This window comes from Marmota marmota, unplaced genomic scaffold (assembly GCF_001458135.2).
Source record: "Marmota marmota marmota unplaced genomic scaffold, marMar, whole genome shotgun sequence".
NCBI classification, from domain to species: domain Eukaryota; kingdom Metazoa; phylum Chordata; class Mammalia; order Rodentia; family Sciuridae; genus Marmota; species Marmota marmota.
The window spans coordinates 1368383-1392149 of NW_026000294.1; the positions used below are offsets into that span (position 1 = coordinate 1368383).

A 23767-nucleotide genomic window follows, 5' to 3' on the forward strand; every position below is an offset into this window, starting at 1 on the left:
AAAAAAAAAAAAAAAGCATCTACTAATCCCATAAAATAGAGAAGACAAGCGGTAAATGTGGTTACCCACAAAGACCAAAGTAGAGTATATACAATTAGTTAGAAAATGGCCAATTCTCTATTTAAGATTCAATCTTACAGGCTAATAATAATCTTTAACTTCTGAAATTCTTAAGACATTCTCATTTTTCATTCCAATCTTAAAGATGTATTGTAGTGCTTTTGTTTCTTAACTAATACATAAAAACCGTACTCATATATGGGGTACCATGTGACATTTAGATATATGTATATATTATGCAATATTTAAATATCATTAAGCATGTCTATTTCCTCAAATATCTACCATTTTTTATGGTGGAAAACATCCAAAATCTTTCCTTCTAGTTTCATGACCTCATTTCCTGCTTCTTTCTACAGTCATTGACTCATTTAACAAATATGTATGTACTACACTTTTTCATGGACCTCACGTTAGTGAGGAAAAAGCAAAGAGCCAATCCAGTTCAATACAATGTGATCAGTGCCATAAGACAGTAAAAGGTGCAATGCATACATAAAGAAGACAAGGAGGATAACGCAATATGAATCCAGAGAGAGAATGAATTCAAAATTCAGGGAAAGCCTCAAAGAAAACATAAATTGTAGATGAAGGTCAAATAGAGGAGAAATGGCAAAAAATTACTCTGGGTAGACAGAATAACATTTGAAAAATTCTGAAAGGCAAGACAAAGAAATTTAAGTAACTGAATTAACTTCAGTATTTTTGGAGCTTAGAGTACAAGGCAGTGTCAGGAAATTAAAGGAGGTCAGTATTATGTGCAAGATCCACACCATTTAGTTTTATGAATTATGCTAACAATTTATTTCTTTAGAAAATGAGGTGCCTTGCCCATTGCCGTGGCCCATGCTAGCCTCAGCAACTTGGCAAGGCCCTAAGTTCAAACTTAGTGAGACCCTGTCTCAAAATTAATTTGGGGATGTAGCTCATTGTTAAAGTGCCCCAGGGTTCAGTTCCCAGTATCATAAGAAAAAAAAAAAAAAAAAGATGCCTGAGAAAGTTTCTGAGCAGGAAAGTGATATGATCAAATTCCTGTTGTAAAAGATCATTCGACTCTTTAACAAATGATACTAGAGTAAATAAATTGACATTCATATTCAAAAAATGAACCCTAATTCTTACCTTGTGCCCAATACAAAATGAACTTAAAATGGATCTATGTGTAAGATCTAAAGCAGTGAAACTTCAGTAGAAAACATAAAATTCTTGCAAACTTGTGTTAGAAAAAATTTCTTAGGTATAACACAAGTGACAAAAGAGAATACTGACAGGATGAACTTCTGTTCTTCCTAAGATACTATGAAAACAAAAGACAAGCCACAGACTGGGAGAGAATCTCTGTTAATCATATACCTGATAAAGAACAAATGTCTTGAATAAAAAACACTCAAATCAATAAGAAAAAAATTAAAAATGAAGACAAAAGAAATGAAGACACTTCACCAAAGATTATATCTAGGTGGTAATAAGCACATAAAAAGATGCTTGATACTCTCTTAGCCATTATGAATTTTTTTTTTTTTTTAAATTTGACATGGGGCCTTGCTATGTTGTCCAGGCTGGCCTTAAACTCCTGCCTCAGCCTCCCATGTAACTGGGACTACAGGCACAAACCACTACTCCTGCTTAAGAAAATGGAATATAAAACCACAATGAGGGCTGGGATTGTGGCTCAGTGGTAGAGGGCTTGTCTGTCATGTGTGAGGCACTGGGTTTGATTCTCAGCACCACATATAAATAAATAAATTCTATTGACAACTAAAAAAATAATTTAAGAAAAACACAATGAAAGACCACTTCACACCTACAAGGTAAGCAATAATTAAAAAAAGAGAAATAACAAGTGTTGATGAGGACAGAGAATAACTGGAAACCTTCTATACTCCTGTTAGGAATGTTAAATTGTATAGTCCCCATAGAGAAACAATACAATAATTTCTCAAAAGGTTACATATGATATTATTATTAGGTCTCAGCAATTCCATTTTTAGGTATCTGTGCAAGAGAAAAAATAAATTTAAAATAGCTTTATTCATAATAGCCAAAAACTGCTGAGCATGACTGTTCACACTTGTAATGCCAGCAACTTAGGAGGCTGAAGCAGGACGATTCCAAGTTCTAGGACAGACCTGGAAACTTAGCAAGATCCTCAGAAACTTAGCAAGATACTGTCTCAAAAACTAAAAGTGATGAGAATGTAGCTCAGGGGCAAAGAACCCCTGGGTTCAAGTCCCAGTACCAAAAAAGAAAGAAAAAATACACCAAAAAACTGGAAATTATTAAAATATTCCTGCAAAAGTGAGTCAACAAACTGGTAGTTCATACCATGGAATACTTTATGCAACGAAAGAAATAAACTATTGATACACACAATAAACTTCACCAAATGGTGCTAGGAAAATTGGACATCCATGTGCTAAAGAATGAGGTCAGTTACACCCTTACCTTATAACATATATAACAATTAAATCAAAACAGATCAAAGTGGCTGGGCTCAGCAGTTGAGTGTTTGCCTAGCATGCGTGAGGCACTGGGTTCGATCCTTAGCACCATATAAAAATAAATGAAATAAAGATACTGTGTCCATTTACAACTAAAAAAACAAAACAAAGAAACAAAAAAAAAAACAGATCAAAGATCTAAATGTAAGAGTTGGGCTGGGATTGTGGCTCAGCAGTAGAGCTAGCAATGTGTGAGGCCCTGGGTTCGATCCTCAGCACCACATATAAATAAATAAAATAAAGGTATTGTGTCCACCTACGACTAAAAAAATATGTATTTAAAAAAAATAAATGTAAGAATTAAAACTAACACTCTAGGAAGAAAATATAGGAGAAAAGCTTCATGAGATTGGATATGATGACTTCTTGGATACGACACCAAAAGCACGAACAACAAAAGTAAAAACAGAAAATTGGAGTACTTTAGAATGTGCATCAAAGGACACAATCAGTTAAGTCAAAAGGCAACCTACTTGAAATGGGAGACACTATTTGCAAATCATTTATCTAATTAAGGGGTTAATATCCAGAATATCTAAATAATTCCTACAATTGAATAACAAAATATACCAAACAACCTAATTAGAAAATGGGGAAAAGACCTCTTAATAGACATTTCTCCAAAGAAGATATACATATGGCCAAAAGACACATGAAAAGAGGCTCAATATCAGTTATTAAGAAAGTACAAATCAAAGTTACAATGAGATATCATTTTACATCCACTAGCATGGTTATTATATTTGGGAAGCTGAGGCAGGAGAATCACAAGTTTGAGACCAGCCTCCGCAACTTGATGAAATACTGTCTCAAAACAAAAAATAAAAGTGCTGGGGATGCAGCTTAGTTGTAAAGCACCCCTAGATTAAATCCCCAGTGCTGGGGAAAAAAAGACTAATAATATTAGCAAAGATATTAAAAATATCAGAACCTTTGCACACTTCTGGTGGGAACATGATATGGTGCAGCAGCTATGGAAAACAGTATGGACAAGCTTTAAACCCAAGTATTAATATCATAATCAGTATATTATCCATCAATCTTATTTCCAAAAGAACTGGAAGCAGAAATATTTGTATACATGTTCACAGCAGCACTATTCATAATAGCCAAATACAGAAGTGACCAGAATGCCCAGCAATGGATGAATAAACGTACAAAATGTGGCATTACATATATAATGGAATATTATTAAGCCTTACAAAAGAAGGAAATTCTGAGATGTGGTGAAACTCAGTGAGTTTGCCTAGCAAAGTAAGGCCCTAGATTTCATCTCCAAAAACAAACAAACAAACAAAACGAAACAAACAAAACCTTTGCAGTATCTACAGAAGTCAAAATCACAGAAATAAAAATTAGAATGGCGGCTGCCAGAGGTGGAAGGTAAGGAAAAATGGAGTTGTTTAATGAGTACAGAATTTCAGTTTTGCAAGATATAAACAATTCTGGAAATTGATTATAAAACGATGTGAATGTACTTAACAATAATGAACTGTTTGCTTAAAGGTTAAGATGCTAAGTTTAATATTATGTACACTTTTTAAAAATTGTTTTTTCTAGTTGTAGATGGACACATTATCTTTATTTTTATTTATTTATTTATTTTTAATGTGGTGCTGTGGATTGAACCCAGGGCCTCACGCTTGAGAGGCAAGTGCTCCTACCACCGAGCTACAACCCCAGCCCCTATTATATACATTTTGTCACAATTTTTAAAGAAGGAAGAAAACACAGTGTATAATTTCATTGACCTAAAATTGTAGAAAATGCAAAGTAATCTATATTGACAGAACACAGATCAGTGCTTACCAGGGCACAAAGAGGAAAGAAAGAGGTATGACAAAGGGACTTGGAAGGGGGGACAAAGAAACTTGCAGGTCAGAGTTAACACTTATCTTTGTAGTGAGAATTTCAGAGGTATAAACACATGACAAAATATATTAAATAGTAGAGTTTAAATATGTGCAGCCTATTGTATGTTAATTGTATCTCAATTCAGCTATTTCCTTAAAAAGATAAATGAAATGTTCTAATAAAAATGAGTGTAAAGTCTTACTTCATCATCAATCTTCATCTGAAAATCTTCCTCATTTTCTTCTTCTGGAGCAAAAAAGGACTTCTCACCATAGCCAGCATCCTGGAAGAGGACAATTTCATGCAATTGTAACACAAAGAGCATAAATTCTACTGAATATCAAATATCAAAGTATATCTTGCACAGAAAGTAAATTCTGTAAAGTCTTTATTCTATCACCACTGTATATATCCTAAGGCTATTGATGAACTTACTAGCTGATATAGGGTTAGGACCCATAAAAAAATAAAAACTAAACAGAGATGCTCACTTCCCCTGCTTATATGCTGATCTTTTTTTTAATATTTTATTTTTTATGGTTGGACACAATACCTTTATTTTATTTATTTATTTATTTTTGAGAGAGAATTTTAATATTTAGTTTTTGGCGGACACAACATCTTTGTTTGTATGTGGTGCTGAGGATCGAACCCGGGCCGCACGCATGCCAGGCGAGCACTCTACTGCTGAGCCACAACCCCAGCCCCTATATGCTCATCTTAGAGATTGAACTAACCACCCAAATGGATAAGCACCGATTTTCAAAGCAAAACAATAACGGGCATGGTGGCACATGCTTATAATCATAGCACCTCAGGAGGCTGAGGCAAGAGGATCACAAGTTCAAAGCCAGTCTCAGCAACTTACTGAGACCCAGTCTCAAAAAGGGCTAGGGATGTGGCTCCACGGTTAAGAGCCCAAATAAACAAGTAAACCCCAAGTCCTTCCTTAAGTCTTCCCACTGATGATTTAGGTATATTGTAGTTTCTCCCAGAATTGATATATAGAGAAATTACCTCATAAAGTTTGCATTTCTATGTAGTTGTTAATAACCTAGTAACTATCAACTCTAAGTCACAGGCCTAAGCAGTACCTACGAAGAAGTTGCTCACCTTCAGTCGCTGCTCTGCAGCTATCATGCTATAATAAGCACAGCACTGCTCTGGTGACACCATGGCTCTGATCTCCTCTTCAGTTGGTAAACGAAAATCAGACTTCAGTACCCACCAGTTTGAGTCCATCCCTAGAAAAGATACAAAAACACCATTTTGAATTCTAAAGGTTCTGACATTTATTGACAATAAAAGTACAGCAACCAAAGACTGAAATAGGCAATGACGTAAATGATAATAGACCTCACCACCATTAACATGACTATCTGACCAAGAAAAGTCCTGATAAGTTTCCAGAATCTCATTTTAAAACATCCAACAATCACACTGAATTCCCTAGTGTTCAAATATCATGAAAGCAATCAAGGGCTGGGGCTGTAGCTCAGTGGCAGAGTGCCTGCCTAGCACGTGAGAGCACTGAGTTCAACACTTAGCACCATATAAAAATAAACAATAAAAATAAAGGCATTCTGTCCATCTATAACTACAAAAAATTTTAGAAAAAAAGGGCAATCAAAAACTGGGCACATGCCTATAATCCCAGCAACTCGGGAGGCTGAGGTAGAAGGATCTCAACTTCGAGGCCAGCCTCAGCAATTTAGTGAGGCCCTAAGCAATCTAGCAAGACCCTGACTCAAAATAAAAAGGGCTTGGGATGTAACTCAGTGGTAAAGTATTCCTGGGTTGTTCAATCCCCAGTACAAAAAAAAAAAAAAAAAAAAAAGGCCATGAAAAAAGCAATCTTGGGGCTGAGATTGGGCTGGGGCTCAGCAGTAACACACTTACCTGGCAAGTATGAGGCACTGGGTTCAATTCTCAGCACCACATATAAATAAATAAAATAAAGATCTATCGATAACTAAAAGAATATTTTTTTTTAAAAAAAGCAATCTAAACCTCCATAGTTAGAAGATTTGCTACTTTCTCCTTCCAAAGGTCATCAATCTATTTTATCAGTTGTATGCTTATCCTTTAACTCAATCATCATAATTCTTTGAAATTATGAGAAAATTACAGAAAGGAAAAGTAACTGGTAACACTGATGACCTGTGCGTTTGAAGTCAGCACAGAGCTTTAACCTCTTCCGGATGCTGCTTTCTGAATGGGAAGGAAAGGCTTTTTTTATATCTTCCATTCGGATGCGCCGAGGCCGATCTTTACTCTTCCAAAAGAGGCGGTAAATAAAAACCTGCCCAACAAACCAAATGTATTTTATTAGATAAAGGAAAGGATAGATATCCTCACCAGGGTCCCTTTCTCTGCTGAGCTCAGATGTTTTCATCTTTCCTGTGTCCCCAAATCCAGATACCCATTTCTTATGCATCCTGACCCCCGACCCACACTCCCATTTTACCTGGAGGAAGTCTCGAATGTGCGTATTGGCCCTTTTGGAGTTAGGCCCAGGAACTTCAAACAAGGGGCACTGCTGTCCAACCACAAAAATATCTACTAATTCCCGAATATAGTAACCCTGTCTTGTCCGAATGATCAGGAAGTCAGTTTCTGGCATCTTATGAAGATAAATTGGAGCACGAAAAAGGTTGTTCTCAAATGCCTAACAAAAGTAAACACAAAAATCAGACAGATTAGTCGTAGGAAATTCAGTCAAGTAATGACAAAAATCACACTTGCTCCTCTCCATTAGTCTAACTTTATCCAATAAAATAAATGAACTATCATATGGAATACATCAAGAAAGGTTAGACTTTTTTTTACTCATTGTCTTTTAGAGTCAGAAAGAAGAAAATATAAGATTCAGATTCAGATGAGGCTGGCTCTGCCATTTGTTCTATGAAGTCGGATAAGTTTTTTAATTTCTCTGAGCTTAATTTTCTACAAAATGGAGATATTTAAAATGCCTATACTTCAGAGGATTGCTATGAAGATTAGATGTAAAAATTACTTTATAAACTAACAAGTATTAGTATGCTATTGCTCTAAATCTCTGCATAGCATCTGACACACAACAGGTAAGATCAAAATATTTACTGAAGCTGGACATGGTGGCACACATCTACAATCCCAGCAACTCAGGAGGATGAGACAGGAGGATTGCCAGCCTTAACAACTTAGCAAGACCCTAAACAACTTAGTGAGATCCTGCTGTAAGATCATTGGTAAAAAGTACCTGCAGGGTTCAATCCATAGAGTGTGTGTGTGTGTGTGTGTGTGTGTATACACACACACACACACACACACACACACACACACACACACACACACACACACACATATATAGTCAGTGCATTAGTTAAAAAAAATTAGAAAAAATTAATGAAATAGCATGCCAGAGAAGATGACTAAACACTAGAAAAGAGGAGGACAGGGGACAATAAGGAAATATTAAATGTAGTTTAAGTAGAAGCCAAATGGGGATCAACGGAAGAAGTCTACGAGTCTAGGAAAAGCCTTCCCAGAAAATCCTAGAAGCTGACAGAAAGGGGACAATCTTCATTATACAGGTGAGAAAAGTTCTGAATATGAAATATAGACAGAAAAAGGATTACAAAAAGACATTAAAGGATCTTCAAGAGATTACAAAAGAATGGGTGTGGTGGAGCAACCCTGTAATCCCAGAAATTCCAGCAACTTGGGAGGCTAAAGAGGAGGATCTCAAGTTTAAGGACACCCTGGAGAACTTAGACCCTGTCTCAAAACAAAATTTTTAAAAATGGGCTGGTGCCAGCACAGTGGTACATGCCTGTAATCCCAGCAGCTTGGGAGGCTGAGGCAGGAGGATTGCCAAATTCAATGCCAGCCTCAGTAACTCAGCAAGGTTCTAAGCTGCTCAGTGAGACCCTATGACTCAATGGTTAAGCACCCCTGGGTTCAATCCTTAGTACCCCCCCAAAAAACAGAATGGGTTAGGGTTGTAGTAGCTCAGTGGTAAGGCATCCCTGAGTTCAGTCCCCACTGCCACTAATAAAATGAGTCTACAAAGGAAGGGCATGGAGGGGGCAGGGTGCAATGGCACATGCCTGTAACCCCAGCGGCTCAGGAGGCTCAGACAGGAGGATCACAAGTTCAAAGCTAGCTTCAGAAATTCAGCAAGGCCTAAGCAACTAAGCAAGACAATGTCTCCAAATAAAAAGTAAAATAAGGTGGGGATGTGGCTCAGTGGTTAAGCACCCCTGGTTCAATCACGAGTACCAAAAAAAGGAGAATGGAACCAGGCATGGTGACATATGCCAATGATATTAACAACTTGGAAGGCTGAGACAGAGTTGTAGGTCCAAGACCAGCCTGGGGGCTGTGGTTGTGGCTCAGTGATAGAGCACTTGCCTAGTATGTGTGAGTCATTGGGTTCGATTCTCAGCACCCACATATAAATGAATGAATAAAACAAAGGTGATGGACCTTTGTTTTATTCATTCATTTATAAGACTATTTCTATTAAGAAAAAAAGGACCAACCTGAACAGCTTAATGAGAGATCCTGTCTGAACATAAAATTTGAAAAGGGCTAGGGATATAGCTCAGAGGTACAGTGCTTGCCTAGCCTGTATAACCCATTAAGTTCAATCCCGGTACTGCAAAAGAGGGAAGGGGGGAGGTGGGAAGAGGAGGAAGGATAGACTGTGGTAAGGGGCTAGAAAGTGTAGCCCAGTGATAGAGCACAAGCTTTCTAAGGCCCTAGGTTCTATCCCTAGCAACACACACACTTGCACACACGCACACACCCTTAAAGAGAAATGGAATATAGATGTAAAGGATAAAGAAAAAACTGAAGGATACACAATAACAATAGTGAAATAAATTAGGTAAAAGAGTAAGGAAAATGGCAAAGATTGCCCAAAGAAATGAGACAAGGCTGGGTTGTGGCTCAGTGGCAGAGCACTTGCCTAGCATATGTGAGGCACTGGGTATTTCTCAGCACTGAATATAAATAAATAAGGTAAAGGTCCATTGACAACTAAAAACTTTTTAAGGAAAAAAGTAAAAAAAAAAAAAATAAAAAGAGAGAGAGACAAAAATCAAGGTAGAACAATGCTAGAGAGTTCCTCACAACATCTATGGACCTCCATACTTTCCCTTAAATATGCAAAAGCTATTATCAGTGTACCCAATACCCATTAGAACAAAAAATAAAAAGCATATTTCATTATCATAGGACTATAGATGGTCCAAGTATGGTCCAATACTCAAAAAGATCACAACTCATTACCAAAAAGTACCAATTTTACACAAAGGAATTAAACATTCATAAATTACATTACATACACACTAACAAGCACACACAGACTTTGGAAAGTGAAAATATTTTCTCTCCCCATGTGGTTTGCACATAGTAATTTCCAGCAAGCCTGGGAGGGAAATGAGCAATATGAACTCAGAGCAAGGATCATGAACCTGCCTGTTCCAGATTAAGGGGAACTGTCTGGAAGATGTGGCAGTTGTTCCAATCCTACATTAACTTCCATATGTCACACAGATATTACTGGGCTTATCAGTGTGTATTTATAGAAATCTTCTTTATTTAGCCTCAGAATAATGCAATTAGGGATTGGGGGTGTGTAGTTCAGTGGTAGAGCACTGTTCAGTGTTTAAGAGACCCTGGGTTCAATCACCAGCACCACATACACACACAAAAAAAAAAAAAAAAAAAAGGAAGGAAAAACAAAATCAAAAACCCCACCCATCATTAAGGGCCAGTTTTAAGAAAAAGATTATTTTAAAAAATTTTTAGATTATACAGATCTTTGCTATACTTTATACATGAAATAGTATCTCAATCAATTAGAATTGGTTCTTTCTGGACTAATATAATATTATCTCAATCAATTAGAATTGGTTCTTTCTGGGCTAACTAGCTCCTTATCTGTCAATTTCCCTAGCAAAAGAATAAGAAATAGAAAGAATTCTTCACCTGTAGTAATTGGCCAGGATGGAGAGAGCCCAGAAAAGGAGATGTATGGCAGTAAACAGTTTCCCCATATTTACAATCTGGAGCTCCAGGATCTTTTCCAGGTTTCTATGAGAAACACAGCAAACTAAAATTACTATTACAGGATATAATCAATAAACCAATACATAATATTACATGAGCATAGCACTTATTAATATTAACAAATACTGGTGCTCCCAAGAAATTTATAATATAAATAACTACATATTCACAGATCATTGATATGTAATTACAGCTACAGTAATAAAATTTTTTTGAGCAAAGACTCACCCGTTTATAATAGTTTTTTATCTTGGTTGCCATGCCAACTTGCATCATTAAAGGTCCATTTTCCTCACTGTATTCTGCAAGAATAAGATCTCCATCTTTGCCTGTGAGGTCCTGAGGTGTGCGCATAAAAAACATCTCTCCACCACCGGAAGCTTGCCTCTCTTGTTCTCTCATCTGTCCAGAACAAAGAAAATACAGTCCAGCTACTGACAGGACAATAACTATACACACTGATGTAATTCAATCTGAGAAAACATAAAAAATATTTTACCTTGCTATTTTTTCAATTCCATTGTGAAAAATTTTCAAACATTAGTAAAACTGAAAAAACAGTTCTATGAATACCTATTATCCCACTACCTAGATATAACTTCATATTTTTCCATATTTGTCTATAACTATCTCTCTATAATTCTTATGAACCATTTTTGAAGGCTGTAAGTCACTACAATGATTTACTTGAAGTATTTTCCTATATATCTCCTAAGAATTAGGATGTTCTCCTAAATAACCAAAATAAAATTTCATCACATCTATGAAAATAAACAATTCCTTAATATAATATCTAACACATTCCAAATTTACATCACAATTTTTTTTTTAAATACATTTATTTATTTATTTTTATGTGGTGCTAAGGATCAAACTCAGTGCCTCATACATGAGAGGCAAGTGCTCTGCCTCTGAGCCACAATCCCAGCCCCACAATTTTTTTTTAAATATTTATTTCTTAGGTGTAGATGGACTCTACATAATGCCTTTGTTTTTATGTGGTGCTGGGGATCGAACCCGGGTCCCGCCGGTGCTAGGCAAGCACTCTACCGCTGAGCCACAATCCCAGCCCCTACATCACAATTCTTTTATAATTACTTTTTAAGTTTTTTTAGTTGTAGATGGACACAATATCTTCTTTTAAAATTTATTTTTATGCGGTGCTAAGGACTGAACCTAGTGCCTCACACAGGCTAGGCAAGCACTCTACCACTGAGCTACAACCCCAGCCCTTATAACTTCTTTTTTCTAACCAGGATTAAGATATACCTTGGCCTTCTTTTTTATGTGTTTTAGCAAAGGCTGGACTGAGTGGGGACCTGGCTGAGATAGTGCTCCAAAGGAATACTTTTTCAGAGGAGGGCGATGAAACTGCCGAAGTTTGATGGGGCCCATGTGTGTGGGGAAGAATGGCTGTCGTAATTCCACAGCAGGAATTGAGTGCTAAAATGGGAAATACAAAATTTAAAATTAAGTACTGATTTAAATTAGTAAATTAGCCAAGGTAAGATCTACCCATATCCTTCATCAGAACAAAGCTGTGGGATCCCCTCCACCACAGAAAAGATGCTTATTTGTACCTGAATAATATTCCCTCCGAAAGTACCTCGAAGACCCTGTTGCTTGGGGTAATAATACTCATCATTGGAGAGATTCCAGGGATCTTTCACTTCTGGCTGAGACATGTTCTAATGATAGACCATAAAATAAACCTTAGTCAGACTACCCTTCTCCATTTCCTTTGTTTCTTCTTCTAAACCCCAAGTCCCTTTTCTCTTATCAGACCTGCTGTGGTTCTTCCTTAATGACTCCTGTTTTCCCTAAGAGAATTCGACTCTTCTTTAGAGATGATTCTTTCTTACTCTCCTTAGAGGGAGAATTAGAAGTAGCCTCCTCCTTCTCATCAGGAATCTCTGGGGATAAAACAAAAATGACTCTGGAATTGCTATCCCTGATTTACATTACCTACTGACATATCTGAAGTTCCTAAAGATATTCCCAGACCATTTCTAGTTCACAATTCACTCTATATGCGGGACATCTTTTTTCTCCATATTTTTATTGGTGCATGGTAGTTGTACATAATGGCGGGGATTTGTTGTTACATATTTGTACATGCACACAAAATAACAATATAATTTGGCCAATATCAATCCCCACATGCCTGACCTCTTAAAAGAGCTACTTTCTCACATTCCTACATGAATTTTCCCTAAATGATACACACAAACTAGAAACAGAGCCACAACTCTGCTCTCTCAAACTGTTACCTATAAATTTATAGTTTTGACCTTCTCCAACCCTTCAGATTTCCTCTTGTCCCTTAACTTTAGCAGCAAGCTATCAAAGATTTTTAGAGAAAGTACACTGGCCTCTGCCAGTAACATACCCAAAATGAGGTTTTCATCATTGGGATCAAGTGTCAAAACCGGAGGCTCCAACAGCCGGGGCATGGCCTGTGCATCCCAAATAATATTGTCCTCCCAGCGTCCATACACCAGATCCTCATTGTCAATGGGGAAAATGGAATACCAAGGTTTGTCATCATCCAGAGTAGCTGTAAAACCTAGTCAAAATAGGAAGAAAAAACAGGAATAGACAAAACTTTTATGCCACTTTCAATCATCATTCTAAGCAAACAGAAAGCAAATGTAGCTACTAAAAAGGAGCCTATTTGATACAATGTATCTCAATTTTTACAAATTGTTGCAGACAAAATGTTCATTATAATATCGTTTCTAATAGTCAGCCCAAATGTTTAATAAAGGACTGGCAAAGTAAATTATGGTAATAAAAGATATGTTAAAACATGCTAACAGTTGGGCACAGGTGCATGCTTATGAATCCCAGAGGCTCGGGAGGCTGAGGCAAGAGGACTACTGAGTTCAAAGCCAGCCTGAATAGCTTAGTTTTATTTATATAAAAAATAAAAAGAATCGGGATATAGTTCAGTGGTAGAGTACCCATGAGTTCAATCCCCAGTCCTACCAAAAAAAAAAAANNNAAAAAAAAAAAAAAAAAAAAAAAAAAAAAACCCTTGGGAAATTTAGAAAGGTACAAAGAAAATTGAAGTTGTCTGTAATCTTACAAATCAGAAATAACTACAGTGAACCCTTAGTATATTTCCTTTTAGTAAGCTTTCTGGTTATAGAGCCTGCTGCTTCTTTCATTTTTATAAATGGGCTATCAGGTATACCGTTTCTTTTTTTTTTTTTTCATTTAAAATATTTCCCATGTCATTAAACATTTTTATAAAATCTATGAAATGACATAGAAAAATATGCTGAGAAAAGTACAATATACAAAACTGTACATACAGAAATGAGCTCAAATATGCATACACATACATCAAAACAGAAGTCAAGGAAAACACATCAAAATTTTAACGTGATAATCTCTGGATAGATTACTGGTGATTTTCTTTCTGACACTATATTGTATTTTCAAAGTGCTCTACATTAAACATGGCATACTTTTTAAAAACCTATTTAAGATAAAAAGCAAATTCTAGGATTGCAAAGATAAAGGGGCTTTTTAGGGGCTGGGGTTGTGGCTCAGTGGTAGAGCACTTGGCTAGGATGTGTGATACTCAACACCACATAAAGAAATAAAAAAAACTAAATTTGAAAAAAATTAGGCTTTAGAAACAAAAGTATACTATAAAGCTTTGTTAACTTCAAAATGGCTGTCACATTTTTCTAATAAGAAACCAGAATGGGGGCTGGGGTTGTGGCTTCAGAGGTAGAACACTCACCTAGCATAAGTGAGGCTCTGGGTTCAAGCCTCAGCACCACATGAAGTAAAATAAAGACACTGTGTCCACCTATAACTAAAAAATATTTTAAAAAAAGAAACTAGAATGGGCTGGGGACATGGCTCAATGGTAGAGTGTTTGCCCAGCAAGTGTGAAGCCCTGAGTTCAATCCTCAGCACTACCAGAAGAAAAAATATGAAAAAAAAGAAAAATAATTTGGACTAGAATCAGAGCTCAGACCCAAAACAAAGAGCCATCACAGAAGCACACCTTGCTGAACATTGTAAGCCATAGCATTCCTAGTCATACTGGAAGGAAGCCAGCCTGCCAGGCTTGCACGCTGAGGTTTTGTCCCTTTGTGTTTGACATCCTCCCCATCCCAGATGATATCATCCTCCCAATGCAGCTGTGTCACCATCAGGAAGTTTTCATCAGCCAGAAGATCAGTGCCATTGCTTTCCTCAAGTTTCCTAAATTCCTGTAGAAGTAGGAAAGGAACAAGCCCTTGATTGGTCAGTTCCCACTCCAAATCCCACACCAGAGATACACGAGACATATCAAAAGTGGTACTTAAGAGAACCACCTTATAACAGAATATATTTTTCCTCTCCCACTCCTAGTTTGGAACAGCTTATTTCACAAACAGAATCCTTAGAATGAGGGCTATTACCAGGATGATATACCATACCAAACCAAGCAAAAGCCTTAAACACCTATACTTCCTACCACATATCTCCCCTTCTAAAAAGCTTAGGAAAAAAAAAAAAAAAGGTGATAAGAGTACTAAGCACAGATTCCTTTTTTCAGTGTTTCTTACCTCCATCATTCCACATTTTATCACAGGTTCATGTTCAGTCTTTCTCAATTTGAAGCCATAGTCAAATCCACTGCCATCTTCAGGGACACTTAGCATATCATACCACAGTCGGGCAGGCCCATAACGCCACTCAGCCACTCTTGGTTTGGTATCTGTCACTTTATCTATATCTCCAGTTGACTGGGAGAACTTGGACTCCACAGGAGCCATCATTGTGATCTGTAACAGAGCAAGGAAGTCAAAAGGGGAGAATTTCCCTATCCCAGATATCCTAAGTCTATAGGGAACTAACAATCAAAAGGAGAACTTAGAGGAGTCATGAAGATGATTCTTGACTAGGAATCTTTACCTGGAGTTAGAATGTAAAAAACGGAGGTATACTATGGCACATTCTGCCTCTTATTCAAACTTTCTTATTCAGCACTATATCACCATACTTGCCTGCGACTGCTACTTCCACCCAAATCAAATACTATTACACCAAGGAAGGGACAATTGTTGTACCTGACTCATAATTAATCACTGATAATTAGCACAAAACTCTGCCTGATGAGGTGTTATTTCCAATTTTGACATAAGCTAGGGAGAATTGTATGTTTTCTCCTTATAGGCCTTAACCCAGGTCTTTGTGTTGCCTACTTCATCATCAGAGAGACACTGCTCTGGAGGTGGTGGTGGAGCATAGTCATAGTTCCACAAAGACTTCTGGTTGACTTCTGATTCTACTGAACACTCCACTTCCTGGATCTGTTCTTCCTGTATCAGCTCCTGATGCTTCTTTTTTCTCTTTCTCCGAGCACTCCGCCAAACTGATGGGACATTCTTCCCTGGTCCAAAAAGACGTAAGAACCGTAACACCTAGAACACAGGACATATTACTATGTCAGAGACTCAATGTCAGATAGGAAATAGCAGCTTTTTTGTTTGAAAACTCTCAAGGGATCTATTCTACTATAGAGAAATTGAGGAATGCTACATTCAGATTTATAAAATACATAACAAAAGTAATGTTCTCTTAATAATTTGGACTAGTTCTTCTGAGATAATAGGACAATTTCTAATAAGAACACATGTCCTATAAAAACATACACAAGTTCAAAAAAAGACCTAATATAGCATAAACAGCTTTTATATAGACAATTATGTTACTGAATAAGGAAACCCTTAAGTCCTATTCATTCTATACTCAGCATCTGAACAACAGAACTCAGTATCTGGAAAAGGTCAGTGGTTTCAGTATGGACACTCTCCACAGTAAGTACCTTTCCAGGCCGAAACTCTGGAAAAAGTTCTGTGACACTCGGCAACAACTTGGTGGCATCGTGCTGCATAATCCCAGCCAATGGTAAGGTCAGCTTTCCATCCTCAGATTCTGCCTGTGTTGCTTCCTGAGGTCCCATCTCAGATTCTGAGTCAGAGGAACTACTGAAGTCCACTTTCTCTGAGGCCAAAGAGGAAGGGGCAATGATGGAGGGCAAGATGATGCCTTCTCCATCTTCAGACACTGCAACAAGGAAGAAAAACGCCTTTGGCATGTAACTGTTAGCATAATTCCTCAAATTCAGTCAATACCCACTCTAGGCTAAATGCATGGCTTAATGGCAGGGGATAGAGTCCCAAGCACCCAGATTACTAGTTTGCAACCCAGAAAACTTATCCAACTAATTTCTTCCCACCATGCCCAACTCACCTTGTACCTGGTACCCTAGGGTTGTGACGAGAGAAAACAAACACTATTACTACATTTACTACTTCCCATAAGTGACCAATATTGTGCCCAATGTAACCAAAAGCAAAATAATGTAATACTTATAATTTATATCAGTCAGGTCCTATGCTGTCCAGTTCAATAATCCATAAAATGGAGAATTTTAAGCCCACAGGATAATGATGAGATTGTTTGGCGTAAAATAAAATCTACGCACAAAGTTAACAGTGACATTCAGCCTCCAGACTAAAAAAGAAATGGCTTGAAACTCCAACAGGAAAAAATTTGGGTTAACATATCACCAAAATACAGGAGACCAAAGGTGTTCTTCCCAATCAAGCCCATGACAAGGTTATTACTGTTATATTCTAGATTGTCTCTTTTGAACAGGTAGTTTCTAAATGTGAGTATGCAAATTAGTTGCAACAGAAATTCTTGGGAAAGTCTTTTTTTCCCCTGTGGGAAAAGTGTTTGAAAATTCCTGGGTTCTACCCCAGATTCTCTCAATCAGACATTCCAAGAGTGAGAGTAAGCTGTCATTTTTAAAGACTTGAGATAATTCTGATAAGCAGTCAGATTTGAGAATCACTGACCTAAACTACTACTTCTTGACTGCAGAATAATTCTGATAAGCAGTCAGATTTGAGAATCACTGACCTAAACTACTACTTCTCATACGGGTAACAAAAGCCTGGATTTATGAATGTAAATTTGTTCCTTGAACAATAACAGACAGTCTTTACTTACCACCAGTAATAGCATCCTGGTCCTTATCTTTCTTCACTGGTCCTGGTGGTGGAGGTGGAGGAGGCATCAACTTGCAATCAATGTCTTCACAATCAGCATCATAGTCATCTTCATCATAATCTAAAAAAAAGAAAGTATTACCTCCTCAACATCCAGAATGGTGGACAACAGCCTTGAGCTTCCTTGCCATTTGATAATTTAAAGCACAATAAGAAGCACTATACATAGCCTTTAAGAATACACAGAACGCCAGGTGCACTGGCACACACCTATAATCCTAGCAACTCAGGAGGCTGAGGCAAGAGGATCATGGGTTCAAAGCGAGCCTCGGCAACAGCGAGGCACTAAGCAACTCAGTGAGACCCTGTCTCTAAATAAAATGCAATAGGGCTGGGGATGTGGCTCAGTGGTTGAGTGCCCCTGGTTTCAATTGCAGGTACCAAAAAAATAAAAAAATAAAAAAACCCAGAAGATGTAGCTTCTGCCTTCAAAAAAGATATTACTTCATGGTTTTAGCCAAATGCTTACTACCTCATACAGAACATGAGAAAGCTTCAAAAGCTATTTGAAATCTTTTACTGATTAAACTCCAGGGCTTTGTGCATGTGAGGCAAGCATTCTACCAACTGAGCTATATCCCCATCCCCCTTTTCCTAATCATATTGTTTACTTCTGTTTTATCTTCACCCTGCTCAATCTCATAATTGAAATGAAGAATTTTCTTGTCAGTTTCTCATAAGATCAGATTTTATTCTCATCTCCCAAGTCTTGGACAGTCTTTTTTTGCAGTTTATTATTATTTTCACTGCTCTCTAACCACCAGCAACACTTAATACTTGGTCCTGAATGCTCTTTTATTCTCCTGCATAATCCCAAATTCCTTTTCTCAATAATTGCCTTTACCAGTCCCAAACCCAAATTTGTATTATTTTGCCCTGATTTAGCACATCTATAATTCCACCATATCTGTTACCGCCCATAGAACTTTACTACTCAGATATCCCCTTCTGTTACTATCAATGCCACATCCATCCTCATTCTCCCACCTTATGATTTTAGTCGACTTTCTCCTTGATCAGTCTCTCAAGCTGCTTTGTATGTTTTTCCAATCAATCATTAGTGCAGTAATTACAATTTTCATTCATTAAGCTTCCATTATGTGCTGGGAATTTTTAGCTATTTTATATATAATCTTCTTAATAATGATACAAAATAGGAATTATTCTGTATCTCATACTCTGTATCTCATATTCTGTATTAAGTCATACTGATGCAGTATCAGTATTGCTCAAGTTTGACCCTGGCTATCATTTTCCACAACTGTCACCCTACTCCAGACATTGAAAACTTTACATCTAGCCTGTGAGAAGAGTCTCCAAGTTAGTCAGTCACTTTTGCTCTTTAATCAAAACTCCAGAGCAACAAATAACACTTTTCTAAACTATCACTTAGGAAGAAAGGCTACTTAACATTTACAGAGCATCTACCACAGTACTATACTATGTAGGCACTTTCAAATCAAAATTCTCATAAGGCCTATTTGGGGGGAGCTATTGGGGACTGAACTCAGGGGCACTCAACCACTAAGCCAAATTTCCAGCCCTATTTTTTTTATTTTATGTAGAGACAAGGTATCATGGAGTTGCTTAGTGCCTCACTTTTGCCGAGGCTGGTTTTGAACTCGTGATCCTCCTGCCTCAACCTCCTGAGCTGCTGGCATTAGAGGAGTGCACCACCACATCTGGCTCCCAAGGCTTTTTTTTTTTTTTTTTTGATGCTGGGGATTGAACCCAGAGCCTTGTGCATGCAAAGCAAGCACTCTACCAACTTGAGCTATATCCCCAGCCCTCACAAGGCATTTTAATGAGATCAACATTATCACCAACAAGAAAACCAAGAGATTATTACAAATGAGAAAGCCAAGCCTCAGAGACCACATAACTTGCCCACAGTCACACTGAATATGAGTTGTAATTTGAACCTACGACATTCTGAACCCAAGTCCATTTCTTTTTCATTATACCACCTGCTTCTCACTTAACGGTCTATGTTGATTTACAATTCTTTACGGTATCAAATTGCAAGTAATGTATAAAGGTACTAAAAAATTGTTCTATACTTGTTTTTTGTTACTCAGAAGTTTTCCATTACTTTTAAGAAAACTTGCTGACCAATTTCCCCATATTACTTACTTACCATCCCTAGTAAAGACAAGAAAATTGAACCTGAAAAATCAGAGCTGCTGCCACTTCCCCTTTAGCCTAAGCCAAGGTGCTCAAAAATAATAGGTATGCAATTTGACAGTAATTGTAGTATTCCACCAAAACTAAACTAAACACTCTAGCTGGGCATAGTGATGCACACCTGAATCTCAGCAACTCAGGAGGCTGAAGCAGAAGGATTCCAAGTTCAAGGCTAGCCTCAGCAACTTAGGCCCTCAGCAATTTAGCAAGACCCTGTCTCAAAATAAAAAAGATCCAGGGATGTAGCTCAGTGGTAAAGCACCCCTGGGTTCAATTCCCTGTAGAAAAAACAAGTAAATGTAACACTATACACAAACATGAGATAATGCTTGGCTTGTTTTATATACTATGAAAATTTGTTTTATATTTGTTTATTCCATTGTCCCCAAAATAACAGTATCCCTGAAGGCACAGCATACAATTAATATTTTTCATGGGTTACTTCTTATGTTTGTATGCCATTAATTCCCTTTTTATAAGTAGTACCCAAATCCATTCACAGGCCCTCAAAAAAACTAAGCTCAAGTATTTTTTTAATACCTTTATTTTATTTATTTTTATGTGGTGCTGAGGATCGAACCCAGGACCTCACACATGCTAGGCAAGTGCTCTACCGCTAAGCCACAGCGCCAACTCCACTAAGCTCAAGCATTTATAAAGGTTTTATCTGCATTTCTCAAGAGCACAAAATCTAATTTGAAGAGGTGGACAATAAAAAACAATTTCACATAAAAGTTTCAAGCAGTGAGAGAGAGCACAGGGCACTACAAGAATAAACTCTGATCAACCACTTTAAATTCAAGATCTCGAAACAGAGCTCTAAAAGATTAAAAATAATGGATTTTATTACCTTTGCATCATGTTGCCTATCAACGTTTATAGCATGAAACAGGTGCTCAATATCTAATGAACTGAATTCTTAAATTTTAGGATATGCCACACCACTAGCTAACTGCAGAACTTTTGACAGTTTCACATTTTACTGAAATTCTCTTCAAGTTGTCCTCATCCATTAGGATGCTAAGAATCGATAATCACTAAGTCATCTTCCAGCTCGATATATTTTTTTTTTTTGGTAGGACTGGGGATTGAACTCATGGGTACTCTACCACTGAACTATATCCCGATTCTTTTTATTTTTTATATAAATAAAACTAAGCTATTCAGGCTGGCTTCAAATCTTTGATCCTCCTGCCTAAGCCTTTCAAATTCACTGTGGCTACAGGTGGGAACAATCTTGAAATTCTGATTCTACAATGCAGCACCATACAATGGGGAGAAAATCTAATATTGTAAGCAAGCATACTGGTGATGAGCAATTTGAGCCAGAAATTACAAATGCTCATTTGTATATGAAACTATATACTTAATCCTTTTTGTACTATCAATTCTTTGAGGACAAAGACTGAGCTTGTTTCATAGATACCAACTTTATTTTTACTTGGGATTGAACTCAGGGGCAGTTTACCACTGAGTCACATCCCCAGCCCTTTTTTGTATTTTATTTAGAGAGAAGGTCTCACTGAGTTGCTTAGTGCCTCACTTTTTGCTGAGGCTGGCTTTGAACTCAGGATCCTCCTATCTCAGCCTCCCAAGCCGCTGGGATTACAGACATGCACCACCACACCCAGCTCATAGACTCCAACTTTGAAAAGCATCTGAAAACAGTGCTATGAACCCTGTTAGTACTCAAATATCAGAGATCAAGAAAGAAAGCATTATCATCCTTATCATTGAGAATTTCAGACTTAACGGTATGAGGAATAGAAGCTTGAGTATGGCAAAACTGTCTGAAAACACACAAAAAAGGATAGCAGCTACTTGGAACTGACAAAGGGAGAAGAAGAGCAAACACGTAGAAAAGGAACAATGACAGGAGGCAGATAAGCGAAGCGATAAGCAACTCAGTGAGACCCTGTCTCTAAATAAAATACAAAATAGGGATGGAGATGTGGCTCAGTGATCAAGTGTCCCCGAGTTCAATCCATGGTACTCCCCTCCCCAAAATAAAGAAAGCAGGCAGAGAAACCAAAGCCCAAGCCAGACATGGTGGTATACTCCTGTAATCTCAGCGACTCAGGAGGCTTAGGCAGGAGGATCCCAAGTTCAAGGTCAGCCTCTGCAACTTAGCAAAACCCTATCTCAAATAAAGAAAATAAAAATAAAAGACTAGGGATATAGTTCAGTTTACAGTGCCCTTGGGTTCAATCCCCAGTTCCAAAAAAAAAAAGAAAAGCCCAGACTACACACATAAAAATGCAATGGAATTCTATATTCAAGACACCAAAGAATCACCTGAGTGGCAAAGGGGCTGCAAGCTCCCCATTGTCTGCTGATATCTTCGGCTTTCATCTTCTGCTACCTCATTGATGTCTGAATAGTCCACAGCATCTTCTGTACTCCTAATCCAACCTATAAATAAAAAATGGGGAATCTCAAGAAATAGCCAAGGAATTCTCACTCCTTCAAATAGTTCCCTTTAAAAGTACATGTGCCCTAAGTGGCTAGCCTCCTCCCCCACCTTACTCCCCATAACCCAGACTTCACCTTCATCATTTACCAAGGCACCGTCAGTCCCAGTCAATTCTTCATTTGCAGTGAGTTCAGTGATCAGGCTGCCCAGACCCAAAGCCCCCAAGCCTGCCAGGTGCTTCTTACACTCCTGAAAAAGGGACAGCACCAGAATCGAAAGTAACAACTAAACCTGAGTGTCCCAGACTCCCTGGTTCATAACCACCATATATCCACATGAAAAATGATTCTGCAGTGTGCTTGCTAAATTCAAGAACTGTACAGTAAATCCACTAAACTCCACATTTATCAGGTCTTTATTAAATAAAGTACCATGTCCAATTTCATGGCCACACTTTAAGATAACAGGACTATTCAAAGTACCACCACCAAGAACAGCAGTTCTCCAAATAAAGGCCAAAGCAACTGAGGTCATCCGGATTAGTGTGGGAGTGTTGTAGGGGAAGGGGAACACTGGTCAACATCTTTATTCCTTGAAAATAAATTGAAGGGAAATCAAAGCAGCTAGTTTCACTTGGGCACTGGTAACAATGTCATGAATGTCTTTGAACACACTGGGACCAGAAGAGGTCTGCCCGCTTCCCCTCGCCCTGATGGTTGTAACATTCACTTTTCTACCGCTTAGGGCTAGAACCCAAGGACTGTTGCAGGCTCTAGAGCCATCCAAGTCAGCGATGTCAAAAATGTAGTTTCAAAATTTTCCAAGGTTCTAATTTTAAAGGTTTGAAAGCAATTTCACTAGGTTCACCAATTGTTTGGTAAAGTAAAACGTAATCTCCAAAGCCACCCACCCCGCACCACAGACCTTCTTGTCTCCTGTTTTCCCTCTTTTCTCCCCATCCTTGCCCATAACTGCACCCTCTCGCTCTACACTACTCTTTAATAAAATCTATGAAGATACAGTACTATTCGCTTTCGTTAATAACGTCTTCTATTCTCATTTCCTAAGCAGCCTCTACTCTGCTTGCTCCTTCTACTCTCCTTAGCCACACCACCCTCAGCCCTATCCCCACGCCCACCCCCTCACATCGTCCAAGACGTTTTCCCCCTCCAGCTGCCCAGCTCCATTGATGTTGCCGAAAAGGAAACCGGTTAAAGAAAATGGACCGCCTCCGGCAGAATCTTCATCGCTGTCCGTGTCGGACATGATGGCGGCAGTACTGCCGGCAGCGCCTGCGGACAGCAGCAAATCCAAGCCTGGTCCCATGGACCGGAAATAAAAACATCAGTCGCACAGAAGTGACTAACAGGGCTCCTTGACCCTACGTGCCCCTACCGGAAGTTGAATAAGGGAAAAAGCAACCGGAAAGACCGGCTGTCCTACAGGGAAATAGATCGGTGTTACTACTTTACTAGCCGTTTTTGATTCGACCATGCGAGATCACGAGGCTGGGCGGGTGGGAAGCGGTTGGTCAAAGAAACTGTTCGGTCCCGCCCCCTCACGTATGCGCGTGCGTTCGCTTTGCACCGGAAAAGGGCAAAGCATCTTTC

The 23767-nt window shown here is 38.1% G+C and overlaps 1 protein-coding gene across 1 annotated transcript in view; it reads right to left on the minus strand.

Moving 5' to 3' along the window:
- The window catches only part of Taf1 (TATA-box binding protein associated factor 1), a 76657-nt gene extending 53120 nt beyond the window's left edge, over nt 1-23537 (minus strand). The window contains exons 1-19 of the mRNA XM_048797229.1: nt 23304-23537; nt 22292-22406; nt 22040-22156; nt 17502-17621; nt 16309-16550; nt 15686-15904; nt 15047-15265; nt 14500-14707; nt 12865-13041; nt 12261-12388; nt 12056-12163; nt 11745-11918; nt 10704-10877; nt 10395-10499; nt 6883-7083; nt 6576-6717; nt 5529-5659; nt 4618-4698; nt 4453-4466 (exon numbers count right to left, since the gene is read on the minus strand). Of these exons, the coding sequence (XP_048653186.1) occupies nt 4453-4466; nt 4618-4698; nt 5529-5659; nt 6576-6717; nt 6883-7083; nt 10395-10499; nt 10704-10877; nt 11745-11918; nt 12056-12163; nt 12261-12388; nt 12865-13041; nt 14500-14707; nt 15047-15265; nt 15686-15904; nt 16309-16550; nt 17502-17621; nt 22040-22156; nt 22292-22406; nt 23304-23483 (2855 nt within the window). The 5' untranslated portion in view covers nt 23484-23537. The remainder of the gene's footprint in view (nt 1-4452; nt 4467-4617; nt 4699-5528; nt 5660-6575; nt 6718-6882; nt 7084-10394; nt 10500-10703; nt 10878-11744; nt 11919-12055; nt 12164-12260; nt 12389-12864; nt 13042-14499; nt 14708-15046; nt 15266-15685; nt 15905-16308; nt 16551-17501; nt 17622-22039; nt 22157-22291; nt 22407-23303) is intronic.
- Nucleotides 23538-23767: the final 230 nt, after the last annotated feature.